Source organism: Danio rerio, chromosome 6 (genome assembly GCF_052040795.2).
Source record: "Danio rerio strain M-AB ecotype USA chromosome 6, GRCz13ab, whole genome shotgun sequence".
Classification (NCBI taxonomy): Eukaryota; Metazoa; Chordata; class Actinopteri; order Cypriniformes; family Danionidae; genus Danio; species Danio rerio.
Window position 1 is genome coordinate 9,528,527 of NC_141026.1, and position 16,149 is coordinate 9,544,675.

Below are 16,149 nucleotides of genomic sequence, written 5' to 3' on the forward strand. Positions count from 1 at the left end.
GGCAATAAAAAAATAAATAAATAAAATAATAATAATAAAAACATTCTACCCTCCATTTTGGGTAAATAAATGTAGAATTGTTTTCTCTGGTCTTGATCAAACAATCCAATAGAACTAAAGTACAAGTGTGATCACCTTTAAAGGGGTAGTTTATTCAATGTCTTTCTTCTGTTGAACACAAAAATAAGGTATACCGAAAAAAGCTGAAAACCTGTAACCATTGACTTCCATAGTATTTGTCAGTGGTTACAGGTTTCATGTATTTTCCACCTAATTACCTTTTTTAATGTTCATCTGAAGAATGAAACCCATAAAGGTTCGAAACAAGTAACGAGTTTAGTAAATTGTTTATTTTTGGGTGAACTATCTCTTTAAATTCCAATAAATCTTTCTGTGTTTAGGAAATGGGTCAGCAGGATGTGCAGGAGCTGAACCGGATCTTGTTCAGTGCTCTCGAGAGCTCTTTAGTGGACACTTCGGGCAGCAGCCTCATACACCGGCTGTACCACGGGACGCTTGTCAACCAGATTACCTGCAAGGAGTGCAGCTATATTAGCGAGAGACAGGTCAGAACAGAGCTGTATTTTGATCTCAGCTATACAATTTTAAAAACACTTTAAAAATAGCATCACAAAAATTGTGTATCAAAAAAAAAGTGTATATTCATAATTTTTTGTTGTTGTTGAGAAAGGCCACATATTAAAATTCTAAATCTTGACACTCTGTCTTATACTTGCGCATTTTCATCATGGAATTTTAATGATCTACATATAAATCTGTATCTGAACCATAATTAGAAGGCTTTTTCCACACACATATCAACTACAAGTTGTTGACATCATTGATTTTCTTTTTTCTTAGTCCCTTTATTAATCAGTGGAATTAACTGCCAACTTATCCAGCATATTTTTTACACCGCAGATGCACAGCTTCAACCCGTCACTGGGAAACATCCATACAAACTCATTCACACACTTACACTATGGCCAAGCTTACCCATTTCACCTATACAGCATGTCTTTGGAGGAAACCGGAGCATCCGGAGGAAACTTATGTGAACACAGGGAGAACATGCAAACTCCACACAGAACTGACCCAGCCAAGGCTTTAACCAGCAACCTTCTTGCTGTGAGGCGATTGTGCTACCCACTGCGCCACTGTGATGCCCTTGTTGACATTAGCCATTATTATTTATTTTTTGTAAGCCTATATACAGTTGAAGTCAGAATTATTAGCCGTCCTTAAATATTAGCCCCCTCTATATTTCCCCCCCAAATTTCTGTTAAATGGAAAGAAGATTTTTATTCCAAGTCATTTCTAAACATAATAATTTTAAGAACTCATTCTAATAAATATTATCTTTGCCATGATGACAATGCATCATATTTTAATGTGTTTGTTATTTCAGGAGGACTTTCTGGACCTGACAGTGTCAGTGAGTGGAGTAAGTGGGCTTGAGGAGGCGCTGTGGAACATGTTTGTGGAAGAGGAGATGTTTGAGGGTAATAACCTCTACCGCTGCAGTGGTTGTGGTCAACTGGTTCGAGCCGCCAAGGTCAGTCGCCTCTCTAAAGTCCAACTCTTTTCATCTCTAGGCTTGTTTGTTCTGTTCACTAAGGCCTTATACAATAAGGAATTGTGCAAACTCCCCCAAGTCAGCAGTTGGAGGTTTACCACCATTCAAAGACTTAAAGGGATAGTTCAGCCCAGTGAGGATAATTTACTCTTATTTATTATTCTCCCTCATGTTGTTTTAAACATTTGATTTTTCTTTCTTCTGTTGAACACAAAATAAGTTATTTTGTAGAACGCTGAAAACCTGTAACCATTGATCTCCATAGTTGGAAAAAAATACTATGGAAGTCAATGGTTACCCGTTTTCAGTCTTCTTCAGAATTAATTCATTTGTGTTCAACAGAAGAAAGAAACATTGACTGGCCATAGTAGGAAAAGAATGGTAACCATTGACTTCCATAGTAGGAAAAAAATACTATGGATGTCAATGGTTACCGGTTTCCAACATTTTTCAAAAATTTCTTTTATGTTTAACAGAAGAAATGCAAATAGGTTTTGTACAAGTGAAGGATGAGTAAATTAAAACAGAATTTTCATTTTTGTGTGTGTCTAACCCATTAAAAAGTAATTTCGAAGAAAGCTGAAAACCTGTAACCATTGGTTCCCATAGTAGAAAAAAAAATACTATGAATGTCAATAGTTACCGGTTTTCAGCTTTCTTCAAAATGTATTATTTAGCATTTAACGGAAGTTAGAAATATTGACTTACCATCATAGAAAAAAAAAGGTAACTATTGACTTCCATAGTATTATTTTCTACTATGGAAGTGAATTGATATGAGTAAGGTGAAGCTGCAGGCCCAGAGACCCAACCGCACACATAGACCAGCAAGCTCAGACCTGCACTTCCAGACCTATCGTTTTCTCAGACAGTGCCACCTGCTGCTGGGTTGGGTGAAACGGCAGGTACGGAGACCCAACTGCACGCTCAGACCAGCACTTTCTATCAAGTAGCCACATTAGACGCGCAAGGCTATTGGTTTTATTAAAGCGATTCCTGAAAATGTCCAGGTTTTGTGGCATAAATGAATGTGGTGTAAAATATTACACTAACAAACAATAATTTCAGTGTTTGATTTGATCAAAATTAGTGTCAAAAGAAAGAATTATTTTATGATATTTACAGCTTGCTCTTATTTTCTGTATTATTGTACCATTCTGGGACACTTTTCTAGCAATGTTTTCTGGCAAAATAAAATCTTTAAAGTAAAAATGTTAAAACAAAATGTATAATTTATTATTTTGCATTCAACGGAAGAGAGATTGACTAACCATAGTAGGTAAAAAAATCGTAACCATTGACCTCAATAGTATAAAAATATATCATGGATGTTGATGGTTACCGGTTTGAAACTTTAAAAAAAATATCTTTTGTGTTCAACAGAAGAAACTCAGATAAGTTCTGTGTAAGTGAAGGATGAGTAGATGATGTGTGTGTGTGTGTGTGTGTGTGTGTGTGTGTGTGTGTGTGTGTGTGTGTGTGTGTGTGTGTGTGTGTGTGTGTGTGTGTGTGTGTGTGTGTGTGTGTGTGTGTGTGTGTGTGTGTGTGTGTGTGTGTGTGTGTGTGTGTGTGTGTGTGTGTGTGTGTGTGTGTGTGTGTGTGTGTGTGTGTGTGTGTGTGTGTGTGTGTGTGTGTGTGTGTGTGTGTGTGTGTGTGTGTGTGTGTGTGTGTGTGTGTGTGTGTGTGTGTGTGTGTGTGTGTGTGTGTGTGTGTGTGTGTGTGTGTGTGTGTGTGTCTGTCCCATTAAGCTCTGTAAGTCTTTGATGCTCACTAAGGCAACATTATTTTTATTTAAACAATTATACATCAACTATAGTTTATTCCTGTAATGTAAAGCTAAATATATAGCAACAATGAAACATTTTATTTAAGACATTTTATTTAATTTTATTTTAAGTTAAAGTTGTGCTGCTTAATACTTTTGTAATGCCAAGATACGATTAAGGTATAATTCCATATACACATTCAGTCAAGTCTAATGTAATCATTTTTACATTATGTCTTTTGTTGCAGTCTGCTAAACTGAGAAAACTTCCCCCATTCCTGACCATTTCTCTGTTGAGATTCAACTTTGACTTTACCAAGTGTGAGCGCTACAAAGAGACGGGGAGCTACGTTTTTCCTCTTACGTTCAACCTCAGACCGTTTTGTGAGCAGGTACCTCACGCATACACATTTTTCAAAAATCTCTTGCTTATAGACTAGGGTTGTCACAATATTGGAATCGGTACCAATTGATACTGAAATTTTGCAACCGTCCATTTCCCACCAACATTTAAGTGCTATTGAGCACATTCTTAAACAGTGCTGATTTGCCATTGTGTTCACGTGCTCAACAGAAATGACTGTGATTGGCCGTGAAGGTCATCAGTTCACCGAACTCACTGCTGTTTACTGAGTGTAAACACAGATGCAGGGACACTGGAGTGTTTTAAAGCTTTGATTCATCAGCGGATCACTCAAATGTCAGCTTATAGACCAGGGGTGTCTATAGACCAACCAGCTGATCGACGTAACTTTAAAACGTTCCAGTGTCCGTGTATTGCCGAAAGGCAAGAAGTGCTAACAAAGCAACTGTTTGTGCTCAGAGAGACTTATGAGGGAGGAGTGTTGTTTTTTTTTTTAGAGAGAAAGAGTGTCTCTACATGTGGTTTGTCAAGCCCACTCACCTGTGTGAAGCACACTTCAAAAATGCACAATGTTTTTTTTACTAAGATATGGAGCGATTGTAAAAAAGTGTCTGTTGCAAATGTGCAAAACTGGTGTAAGTGTCGATTAAAGTGTCAGAGAGATGAATGAGTGTGTTTTCTACATGTGGTTTGTCAAGCCCACTCACCTGTGTCAGGCACACTGAAAATTAATAATGTTTTAGGGTTGTTGTGTGGAAATTTAATGAACTTCAGAGCAGAGATGAACTGTGCTGTGTTTCTAACAGAGCAACTGGCCAGACTCTGAATATTCCTACGAGCTCTTCTCTGTCATCATACATAAAGGAGGCTGTTATGGTGGTCATTATCATGTCTACATTAAAGACATTGATCAACTTGGCCACTGGGAGGCACCGGTTGGTTTTCTCATCTTTTTTTTCTTTATGTTTTTGCAGTGTATGTTTTGTTCAGTATAAACCAGTCTATATAAAAAAATACAAGTAATTTTAGATTTTTTTTACTCAGGAGGAAGAGAAGAATGTGAAGATGAAAGTGAAGACTCAGAAGCAAGAGAACAAAACTGAGGAAAGAAAGACTGAGAGTGAGAATTCTCTAGAAACAGAGGATCCACTTTCTGTTCTTACTGGCATTTTGGCTCAGGTATGTTGTTACACGACTCAGTAAGTCTGTTTGAAATACTATTAAATATGAACATTTGTCACCCTCAAGTGGTTGCAAACCTTTTTCCTGTTGAACACAAACGACAACGTTTTGAAGAATGTTGAATATAGTAGAAAAAATACTATGGAACAGTCATAATTTTAGAATTATGTATGCATTCGGTTTTAAATGTATGTTGAGCAAATCAATTTTGCATACTTATTGTCTGTTGCTTTTTTATTTTTAGGAGGAGTCGAAATGTGTGCTTGTTGACCAGCTGGGCCAAAAACTACTGAATAAAATCGGCACGCCATGGAGCAAAAAATATAAAAAACAGTATGGCTCCATCAGCAAGGTTGGGTTTATGAACTTATGTTTTTTTATACTATAGTGACAGACACTAATACACTAACATTCAAAAGGTGAATTATTGGGTTAATAAAGTTTTTTGTTTGTTTAAATAATTATTAAATTCGATTAAGTGACAGTAATATTTCAAAATATTTGGATTTTAAATAAATACTGTTGAACTGTTTTCCTCAAAGCAGAACAGCTGTTGTCAACTTTCCTAAATATACAAAGGAATTGCTATTATTTATTAAGCTATATATTATATACATTATATATAATATTATATATATATAATATATAAGAACAACTGAATCAAGCACAGATTTTTTATGTGAATATAAATAGATAATTATAAAAAAAGTTATCATTATCATCAGATAAAGATGAAGGAAACTACTTTTTTTAAATAAGGAAAAGTTGATTGGGGTTATATATACCCCAAGATTATGAGTTTATTTTACTTTTTATTTTTTAAATTTTATTAATATGTGCAATGATGTTGTCAACTTTATATTTACTTTATAGTTTATATTTGCAACAATTAAATGAGAAGGAAATATATCAATGTATCACATATGGATGAATATAATGGTAATAAATAATGTCCTAGTTCATACCCTGTTTTCATGTTCATGGTACCGGCGTACATTTGATCTATTAATAAATACAACTATAATGCGATCTAAAAAAAATATATTTGACCGTTTTGTCATTTTCCAGTTTCTCCAGAGCCACCCTGAAGTGTTTATGCTGATCTCTAATGGAACCCGTGTAGCTCTGAAAGCTGGTATACCAACAGAAGCCAGTCCACCAGAACTAGTCAACTCCACAGCAGCGGACAGCTGCCCAGAGAACACAGAGCCGGAAACAGCAACAGCAGGAGAAAATGAAGATCCTGATCAATGTCACTGGTTTGACCTGAATGACTCCACTGTGACAGCCATTACAGTGAAGGACATCGAGAAGCAGTTTCAGGGGAAAGAGAGCGCCTACATGCTCTTTTACAGGAAGACAACTCTGAAAAGACCTCCAGAGGGTATGTTGTGTGTGTCTGTTGTGCAGTGTTTTAAAAAAATTGCTAGCCACTGCCAGCAATGATTTTCACCAAAATTTAATGTCTCAGATTATTTTCTGCTAAAAATAATATATATATATATATATATATATATATATATATATATATATATATATATATATATATATATATATATATATATATATATATATATATCACTGCGGACTGGTCAATGCTTGACAATTTTACCACGAACCGGGGGAGGGGGTGGGTATATGTAGATTGCTGGGCAACCATCAACTGTTTTCTTAGAGGATGACAAGCTGACAAAACATTGCTGCAACTCAGATACACATTTTATTTATGGAGAAAATTAAAAAGCACTACAGTGTTTGTCTGGGATAATTAGTCTACCAAAATATGTTTATTCCATACAAAATATTAATCTGATCAGTTAGTTCTTGTCAAGTGACTCGTGATGCACTCGCAGCATTCTGAAGATGTTTTTAACTGTCAGCATCTGGAAGGCGCGAGTGTGTCGCACCACTCCCAATATGCACGCTCAAGCCGCACACCTCCATTAGAAATAACAAACTTGCACATATATAAATAACAAACAAACAAACAAACACGCAAAATGGCAACAGCCGCTGTCATTTGCGATCTCCAGCAGTTGATCTTCTTGCACAGACATGCTGGATTCACCTGATTTTATTGCCAAATGGGTTGTGGATCCATTCCTTGGCAGTTGGTGGGTCTTTCACTGCACCTTTTCCTCTTTGCAAAGAAACTTTCCAAAGACGTCTGTTTCTTACTCATTTTGCTAGCTTGTGGGATAAACTTTGGCGCTTAAATGACGAGATATAACTGAGAGAATAGTCATTTTTCAAAATAATAGATTCAGACAAAGATAATAAATAAAACAGAAATGATTTATTATTTCTTGTGTGGCCCGGTACCAATTGATCCCCAATTGGCCCAGGGGTTGGGGACCACTGGTATACAATACACACGCATACGTGTATGTGTGTGAATGCATAGAATCACCAAGAGGCAACACTCTAGTTCAATTTGGGAAATAGCCAGTAGATGGCGTGGCGGACATTTTGGAATGAAAACTCCAATAGAACAACAGCATATTATAAGTCTGTGAAATAAACTATTAAAAGTGCTGATGATTGTGATAGTAAGTGTTGTATTGTCATCTTTCAGGTTGTATCTCAGCTTTAAATAAATAAATAAAAAACAAAGCAGCTGCTTGGCATCGTAACAGCAAAAAGATCCAAAAGACAGCCGATCGCTTTCACTCCAAAATGGCAGATTTTGGGGCTGTTGCTGGGCGCTGCTGTTGAAATGGAATGTTCTATTGAGTGTTGCCTCTTGGTCATTCTAAGCCAGGGGTCACCAATCCTGGTCCTGGAGGGCCGGTGTCCCTGCAGGATTTAGCTCCATCTTGCCTCAACACACCTGCCTGGATGTATCAATTATACCTAGTAAGACCTTAATTAGCTTGTTCAGGTGTGTTTGATTAGGGTTGGAGCTAAAATCTGCAGGACACCAACCCTCCGGGAACAAGTTTGGCGACCACTGTTCTAAGCTCTTTGGTGGCGTTGCTTGCTGCAGAAGTTAGGACTTTCTCAACTTTTCAAGTGCCAGTGGAAGCGTCAGCCAATCAGATCGCTTTATGCAAATACTCCAGCTCAGACAGTAGCCGATTGCTGACTAATTTCATTGGCTAACGCTGCTATGAAGATTGCATCAGCCTCAACTTCAGACATGCTCTCTGTTAAGCGTTGATGCCGAACTCATCAACAACGTCAACTCGTATATTCGCAAATAAAGAACTAGAGATGCATAGACTAACATCGGACAATTTTTCGCATGACCAGTCTAACTAGGGATTCTGCTGCATTCCAGTTATTATTATTAGTTATTATTAGTCAGCTTAACAACCACTTTCAGGGTTTTTACTCTTTATCTAAAATACAGAGTGAAGGATGGTAATTACTTTACTTACTTTTAGAGTTTAGGAAATAAGATTTGAATCCCTGTCTGTTTTGTGTTGTGCAAATGCATTTGTTTTACTGATGAATTCTAAATGGGGATTTTTCAAAATACCTTTTTTGTTTGTTTGTTTGTTTGTTTGTTTTTTTGTTTGTTTGTTTGTTTATCAGCTATTGGAAACCCTGCATACAAAGTGCCGCCCCATCTTTTGGAGATGGTGGAAGAGGAGAATGCAGGCCTTCAGCACAAAAGGTGGCTTCATATGCACTTATGCAATCACATTATTAGCATTTTGGGTGTTTTAATAAACGTGAAAATAATTTTTCTCTTTTAGGGCTGAGTTTGATGCCAGCAGCAATAGCATTGAAGTGCGGCTGCATTTGGCGCCTCATTACCACTGGCAAAACGGTGCCCTGCATCCTTCAGCTCCAGGTGAAGACTCCATTATCACAGTCACCTTTGACCGCAGAAAGACTGTGGGAGACCTGCGACTGGCCATCTATCAGGTGACATCACTAATCGGTTTTAGCTCTCATCTGCTTTCACAAGTTGGTCATTTGTAATGATAGTTGATTATACAGTAGAAGTCAAAATGATTCACCCTCCTGAGGGATTTGTTTGCTTTTTCAAATATTTCCTAAATGATGTTTAACAAAGCAAGGAATTTTTCACAGTATTTCCTATAATTTTTTTTCTTCTGGAGAAAGTCTTATTTGTTTTATTTCGGCTAGAATAAAAGCGGTTTTTATTTTTTTTAAAAACATTTTAAGGTAAAAATTTTAGCCCCCTTAAGGATTTTTTCGATAGTCTACAGAACAATCACCATTATACAATGATTTGTCTTATTATCCTAACTTGCCTTTAAATGCCACTTTAAGCTAAATACTAATATCTTGAAAAATAACTAGTAAAATATTATGTGCAGTCATCATGATACAGATAAAAGAAATCAATTATTAGAGATAGTTATTAAAACTATTAAGTTCAGAAATGTGATGAAAAATTCTTCTCTCCGTTAAAAAGAAATTGGGGAAAAAATAGAGGGGGGCTAATAATTCAGCTGGCTAATAATTCTGACTTCAACTGTGTTTGACTGAACCAAATCCTTAATGTAAATGAATTCATCATTTAAATATGATCTGACTGAATATAGTGAGTTTTCCTTGACTTTTTTGCTTTGGTTTGTAGATGCAGGATCTTTGGGAAGGAGACATGGCGTTGACTTTGGCTAAGAATGTGCCGGCTGGGTTACATTTGTATGATACTCTGACAGGTGAACACACCTCACCTATGCGCACATTGGCAGTAGCATATTTTGTAAAGCACACTGTAATGTTTCAGGAGTGACAATAACATTTTTATGCAGGAGAGAATGTACGGCATTATTTCAATGACAAATCTCTTTGCTGGCGTGCTGATTTTCTTTGTTTGTCCACAAACCTTCTCGCGCACGCTCTAAAGTTTCCGCTGCTCATGTGCAAAACTTCTTGAGTGCTCTTAAATAAACACTGCCCAAGTGCGAATTGTCTGCTCTGAATTGTCAGGACCAGCGGTCGGCCTTTTTCGTCCTGCCAAATACCTTGGGTCAAAGAGGGCCAGTCAGGGCAGAGTGGAAAGAAAGGCGGAGTTTGAACAAGTCTGATAAAGATGGCATGCCGCCATTACACTAGTTTTCCGATCGCACAGGAGTACATGCGCCAATAAATAAATAAATAAGGGAAAGAAAAACATATAGCTGGTCAGTTTAAGATAGGCCATTCCATAAAACACCTTTTAGGATAGGGGTCTTTTTGCTTATGATCGCCCTTATGTTTCTTTTTTAAATGTAAGGGTGCTGCATAAAATAATAAAGTAGTTTTAATTTAATAAGCGATATTTCTTTGCTGCATCCTCGATGTTTCAATATCGCATAATAGTCTTTACACCATATTAAAGACACAGCAGCCAGTAACAGTTGTCGGGAGTTATTGTCAAGTTTAAACTGTGTGTTTGTGCATGAAACATGCGCATTTAAGTGTGTGTGTGTGTGTGTGTGTGTGTGTGTGTGTGTGTGTGTGTGTGTGTGTGTGTGTGTGTGTGTGTGTGTGTGAGAGAGAGAGAGAGAGAGAGAGAGAGAGAGAGAGACCATTCGAAAGAGTGCTCGTTTGACAGCTCTGTTGATGCCTCAAGTGTCTGGGTTTTTTTCTTTCTTTATTTTGGAGATAATACAAAATATAAATACAACAGAAGGACAAACAATGTAGGCAAATCTAGATAAAATAGCCTAAGCTTTATTGAAATAATTTAAAGAATTACAAATATCGGATATCATATAATCACATTAAATAAATAAACCAATATAAAACAAATAAAAGCTATAACAATTTAGGTATATACAATACAAATAAATTAAACCGTTTCAAGCCATTTCAAACTTTCATTTTAAAAAGGCCTGTCTGAAAATTGACATTTTTATGAATGGAAAACACAAAAGTAATGGTTTACTGAATCTTTGCTTTCTAGTTTACTGTAAAGAGTAGTTGACCTGATTAAAGATTCCGGATTATAATTGATGTGTTTTGTATTGTTTCAGATGACCAGATGTCTTTGTATAGCGCAGGAGTGCGTAACGGTTCTGATCTCTTTGTGTGGAATGGAAGAGAGGTGGGTCATATGGATTTTTTAAACGATTTTTTTTGTAACATGTTTATTTAAGGTTATCAAATTGATTATACAATGTGTTTAAAGACATAGTCAAAGGCAAGTTTTACAAAAAAATGTGCAATGGGTTGTAGAAATTATAGTTATCCTTAAAAATAAGCCAACAGAAGGGAAAAAAAAGGGAAACATCATATTATCTATAAGTACTAATATTGGTGACCAATTAGTCGTATAGTCTCTGGAAAGGCACATAAAACTAAATACAGTTGAAGTCAGAATCATTAGCCCCCCTGAATTATTAGCGCCCCTGTTTATTTTTCCCCAATTTCTGTTTAATGGAGGGAAGATTGTTTCAGCACATTTCTAAGCATAATAGTTTTAAAAACTTATTTCTAATCACTGATTTATTTTATCTTTGCCATGATGACAGTAGATAATATTTTATATTTTTCCAGCTTGTAGTAGTTGAACAAAAAGCTATTTAGTTTCTTATGACAATATACACTAGCAGTGGAATTTACTGCCTTGTGACGGGGCTTGATCATAATCACGGGGCTTGATCAAAGGTTGATGATATTCTCTTCTAAAAAAAAGAAGAGTATCTTTTTCAACAAAAAAAATGATCACAGTTACAGCCAGCATCCCACAAAAAGCACTTCGAGCCTCATTTTGTGCATATCAAATCGCAAAATCCAAAAAAACCACACACCATATATTTTTGACTGCTTTGAGTGGATACATTTTTTTTACCCATTTTTCCATATTAAAATATTATGGTTAGTCTTCAGATTGAATTACTTGCCTAGGTGGGTCCCGGAATAAAAAAGTTTGGGAATCCCTGTCCTACGGTATTGATATTCTGTATGGTACACGAGTCTGTCTGTTAGATTAAAATCAAACTTGATGAACCAGAATAAAATCTGCTCAAAAATAGTAGGAAGGCCTACTTTAAAAAATTTCAAGTTACAAGAACCACACAAGTCATGTGTTAATTTATGTATTTACACCATTAAAGTCTAACTGTTGATTTAAAGTCCCAAGTTTTAATAAAGTAAACTTAGTTTTGTATTTGTATTTCATGTTCTGAGTCAGGACAACCATCAGCTTTGAAATTGGCACTCCATTGGTTAAAAAAAAAAGAAGCTAAAGTGCAAAAATTATGATCTCTCTCTCTCTCTCTCTCTCTCTCTCTCTCTCTCTCTCTCTCTCTCTCTCTCTCTTTCTTTCTTTCAGGTTAGTGGTGTGGTGGTGCAAACCGGTGTGGAGTGGGAGCCTGTTCTGCTGACTGTGCTTCGACCGTCTGTAGAGGAGCTGGGCTGTAGTGAGGTTTCAGACACTGATGGATCTGGACTGGTGCGTTTCATGAAGGGTTTTGCTGGTGGAGCTACTTTAGGCACAGTGCTCGAGGCTTTAGGGCCCCAGGATGCCCTTCTGTGTCAGGAGCAGAGCCGTCCAGGGGCCAGTGGAGGCGGAGCTAGCGGATGGAGGGTTTTCCCACCTCAGGACATGCAGAGGACGCTGAGAGAGCTGTTTCTGAAGGACGGAGACGCTCTACTGCTGTTACAGCCAGAGGAGCTGGACAGCAGGTGAGAGAATATTTGATGACCACACCAAAACAAAACATTAATTGCTTTACTTTTAGCTATTTAAGTAATGCTTGGTGGTACAGTGGGTAGCACTCTCGCCTCACAGCAGAAAGATTGCTGGTTCGAGCCCTGGCTAGGTCAGCAGGCATTTCTGTGTGAAAGTTGCATGTTCCCCCCGTGTTCGCATGAGTTTTCTCCGGTTTTCCTCCGTCCAAAGACATGCACTATCGGTGAATTGGGTAATCTAAAATTGTCTGTAGTGTATCTGGGTATGTCCTTGTCCTCCAGGTTAGGGGTTGAGCATTGGGCTAATGACCCACCTCGTAAAAATTAGATGTTACGAAACGCCAACATGGTGCGGCTTAATATCAACTTCGATATTAACGGCTAAGGGAGTAAGTAATGCTTGATTTATCAAAAATTCTGTCATCAGTTATTCACTTTGTTATACTAAACTAGGGAATTTGCACATGCACAATGAACATGAATGATTGTATCATGCTTTTTAGGCTGTATAGGGTGGACGGAGAGATCTCAAATACAATTAAAACACTAGTCTGGACAAAGGAGGGATTTTATTTTAATATGCCATTTAAAAAAAAAAAGCACTAGTGTAAACGGCACCTTAGTTTACCGTGAGAGAAATTAGGAGGAGGAGCACTAACCCTGCCCTCTATTCTGTTTTCCATTTGAGTAGAAAATACAACGTAACACTGAAGAAAAAAAGGCAGAAGTAAAAAGTAAAAATGTATAGGTGAATGTAAAAGTGGTCATGTTTTTTTTTTCACAGTATCTTCAGCCTCAGTGGGGATGTAGTTACAGTGACAACGCCTTCAGACTGCCGCTGGTTGCAAGTGGAGTTTTGCCCACAGAGTGGATTGAAGGAGGAACAGGAGGAGGAGGAAGAGGAGCAGGGGAAGAAGAGGAGTAAAGTCTCAGCTTCAGGGAACATGGTGGGATTGAAAACAAGCGTATAAAGAGTATATTAGTATCACTGATGGACTAATTTAGTATTTCAAACTATTTTTTATTATTATTTTCAATAAAAATTTTACTTTATTTTAATAATCTTGTTTCATTTTTGTAATTATTTTGCTTTTGTTTTATTGTCATTTTAGTATATTAGTTTTCTTCAGTTTATTACCTATATTTTTTATTTCATTCATTCGTTTATTCATTAATTTTCTTGTCGGCCTAGTCCCTTTGTTAAACTGGGGTCGCCACAGCGGATTGAACCACCAACTTGTCCAGCTTAAGTTTTACACAGTGGATGCCCTTCCAGCTGCAACCCATCTCTGGGAAACATCCATTCACACTCATATACTACAGTTAAAGTCAGAAATATTAGCCCCCTTCGAATTTTTTTTTTCTTTTTTTTAAATATTTCCCAAATGATGTTTAACAGAGCAAGGACGTTTTCACAGTATGTCTGATAATATTTTTTCTTTTGGAGAAAGTCTTTATTTCGGTTAGAATAAAAGCAGGTTTATTTTTTTAAACACCATTTTAGGGACAAAATTATTAGCCCCTTTAAGCTGTATTTTTTCTTGATAATCGACAGAACAAATTATCGTTATACAATAGCTTGCCTAATTACCCTAACCTGCCTAGTTAACCTAATTAACCTAGTGAAGCCTTTAAATGTCACTTTAAGCTGTAGAAAAGTGTCTTAAAAAATATCTAGTTAAATATTATTTACTGTCATCATGAAAAAGACAAAAATGAATCAGTTATTAAAGATAAGTTATTAAAACTATTATATTTAGAAATGTGTTAAAAAAATCTTCTCTCCATTAAACAGAAACTGGGGAAAAATATAAACAAGCAGTCTAAAAATTCAGGGGGGCTAATAATTCTGACTTCAACTGTATGTGCAATTTAGTCTACCCAATTCTTTTCATTCCATATTTATTTAAATTTTTAGGTATCAAAATCATTCTGTGTTACACAGATGTTGTACATTTGTACTGATTTTGCTGTGTGTGTGTTTGTGCGTGTGTGTCTCTCTTTTTTTTTAAGCTGCTGGCGGTGGTAAAGCAAAAAGCTCTTGAGGAACTTTGCCTTCAGGATGAACTTGGTGGTAATCAAACTTAATAATATTTCCCAACAATATCTATTCATATTCAATAATGCCTATTAACGAGGAAGATACTCCAGTATCTATGACATATAATATTATTATTTTTCTCATTCCTAAATAACATGGAGTACTGTGGCCGATGGCTAATATTTAGCTGATACAGATATGATGTGGTGTTTAATTTATCAAAGGAAAATAACAAATAAATAAAAAGTAAATCTAAAATATAAATAAACAATATAAATGCATTTATTTTTTTAATATTTGAAAAATACAGTATTTGCCATTGTTAGCAATAATATAAAACTAAATTATATCATATATTTTTATGCACCGTTTTCCAAATTTGTCTTATGTTTGAAGTGTTGTCAAAAAGCTTCTAGCATTAATATGCCAAAGAGAAAAAAAAACTAAACTGAAAACAGACTCACCATTTACTTAATTGGTTCCAAACCTTTATAAGTTTATCTTTTTTGTTGTTGAACTCGGAAGAAGATATTTTGAATAATGTTGGAAGGAGATAACAATTGACATCCATAGAAAGAAAACAAATTCTATGGAATTCAACGGCTACCAGTTTTCAACATTCCTCAAATGATCTTCTTTTATGTTCTACAGAAGAAAAAAAATGCGAACAGGTATGTAGCAAGTGGAGGGAGGGGAAAGGATGACAGAATTAAAATGTTAAGTAATAAAAATAAAAATGAAAAGCATATATCAGCTGATTGCTCATCCTGTCTTTAATTGTCTTGTTAGGGGTCGAGTGCTGTCTGAGGCAAATGGATCGAACTGGAAAACTTTTACCTCCAGGTACTTTTCAATAAACAATCATAAGCATCACTGCTAATGTGTAAGTTGTAAGTGATTAACTAGTTTGTGTGTGTTTTAGTGCATGAGCATCTGAGTGTTCGGGATGCTGGGATCAGGTTGATGACCTCACTCTACCTGTGCCCTGGACCAGTGCCAACAGCAACACAGGTGTGAACATGCATTCAGAATTTTGACACTCAAATTTCTCTGCTGTTAAAATGAAAACCCCACTCAGTGTTTGTTCTCCACAATCCCTCTTACAGTAAATCACATTTTGCTGGACTGACCACAGAACGCTTTTTTAATGAAATTAACTCTTTATGAAATTAAGCCTGGTTGTCTTTCAATTTTCCAGATTTTAATGACAGTAAATACTTTTAATGGTCTATTAATAATTAATTAATAACTGTGTTTGTTCCATAGGATGGTACACCTCTAGTAAATTTTGGCAAATTAACCTCTTCTGTACAGTCTTGGGTGACAAATCATCTTTGACAGTCTGATATTTGCTAATAAGATCTATTCAGTGGTCAAATCCTGCTTTTTTTTCAGATTTGACTTTTAGCGAAAGTAAAACCCATTTTCAGAGTTCCCACGCTTTCACGAACAGCAGATTCAAGGACTTTCAAGGACTTTTTAAAGCACCATTCATTTTAAATCAAGCATCTCTGCAATTCATACTACAGCATATCTAGCTCCATGAAAGTCCTTAATGTACATAACATTTCACTTACACTTAAAAATTTACATTAAACATTTTTTGTTTCATGTCATGTTCA

General features: G+C 36.2%; 1 protein-coding gene across 1 annotated transcript in view; it reads left to right on the forward strand.

Moving 5' to 3' along the window:
* The window catches only part of usp40 (ubiquitin specific peptidase 40), a 32,484-nt gene that overhangs the window by 4,748 nt on the left and 11,587 nt on the right, over nucleotides 1–16,149 (forward strand). Inside the window, exons 4-19 of the mRNA XM_087256711.1 lie at nucleotides 402–566; nucleotides 1,409–1,555; nucleotides 3,590–3,733; nucleotides 4,512–4,640; nucleotides 4,750–4,884; nucleotides 5,132–5,239; nucleotides 5,956–6,271; nucleotides 8,425–8,506; nucleotides 8,589–8,760; nucleotides 9,443–9,527; nucleotides 10,827–10,897; nucleotides 12,128–12,480; nucleotides 13,271–13,433; nucleotides 14,500–14,560; nucleotides 15,317–15,370; nucleotides 15,450–15,538. Coding sequence (XP_087112837.1) covers nucleotides 402–566; nucleotides 1,409–1,555; nucleotides 3,590–3,733; nucleotides 4,512–4,640; nucleotides 4,750–4,884; nucleotides 5,132–5,239; nucleotides 5,956–6,271; nucleotides 8,425–8,506; nucleotides 8,589–8,760; nucleotides 9,443–9,527; nucleotides 10,827–10,897; nucleotides 12,128–12,480; nucleotides 13,271–13,433; nucleotides 14,500–14,560; nucleotides 15,317–15,370; nucleotides 15,450–15,538 — 2,274 coding nt within the window. The remainder of the gene's footprint in view (nucleotides 1–401; nucleotides 567–1,408; nucleotides 1,556–3,589; nucleotides 3,734–4,511; nucleotides 4,641–4,749; nucleotides 4,885–5,131; nucleotides 5,240–5,955; nucleotides 6,272–8,424; nucleotides 8,507–8,588; nucleotides 8,761–9,442; nucleotides 9,528–10,826; nucleotides 10,898–12,127; nucleotides 12,481–13,270; nucleotides 13,434–14,499; nucleotides 14,561–15,316; nucleotides 15,371–15,449; nucleotides 15,539–16,149) is intronic.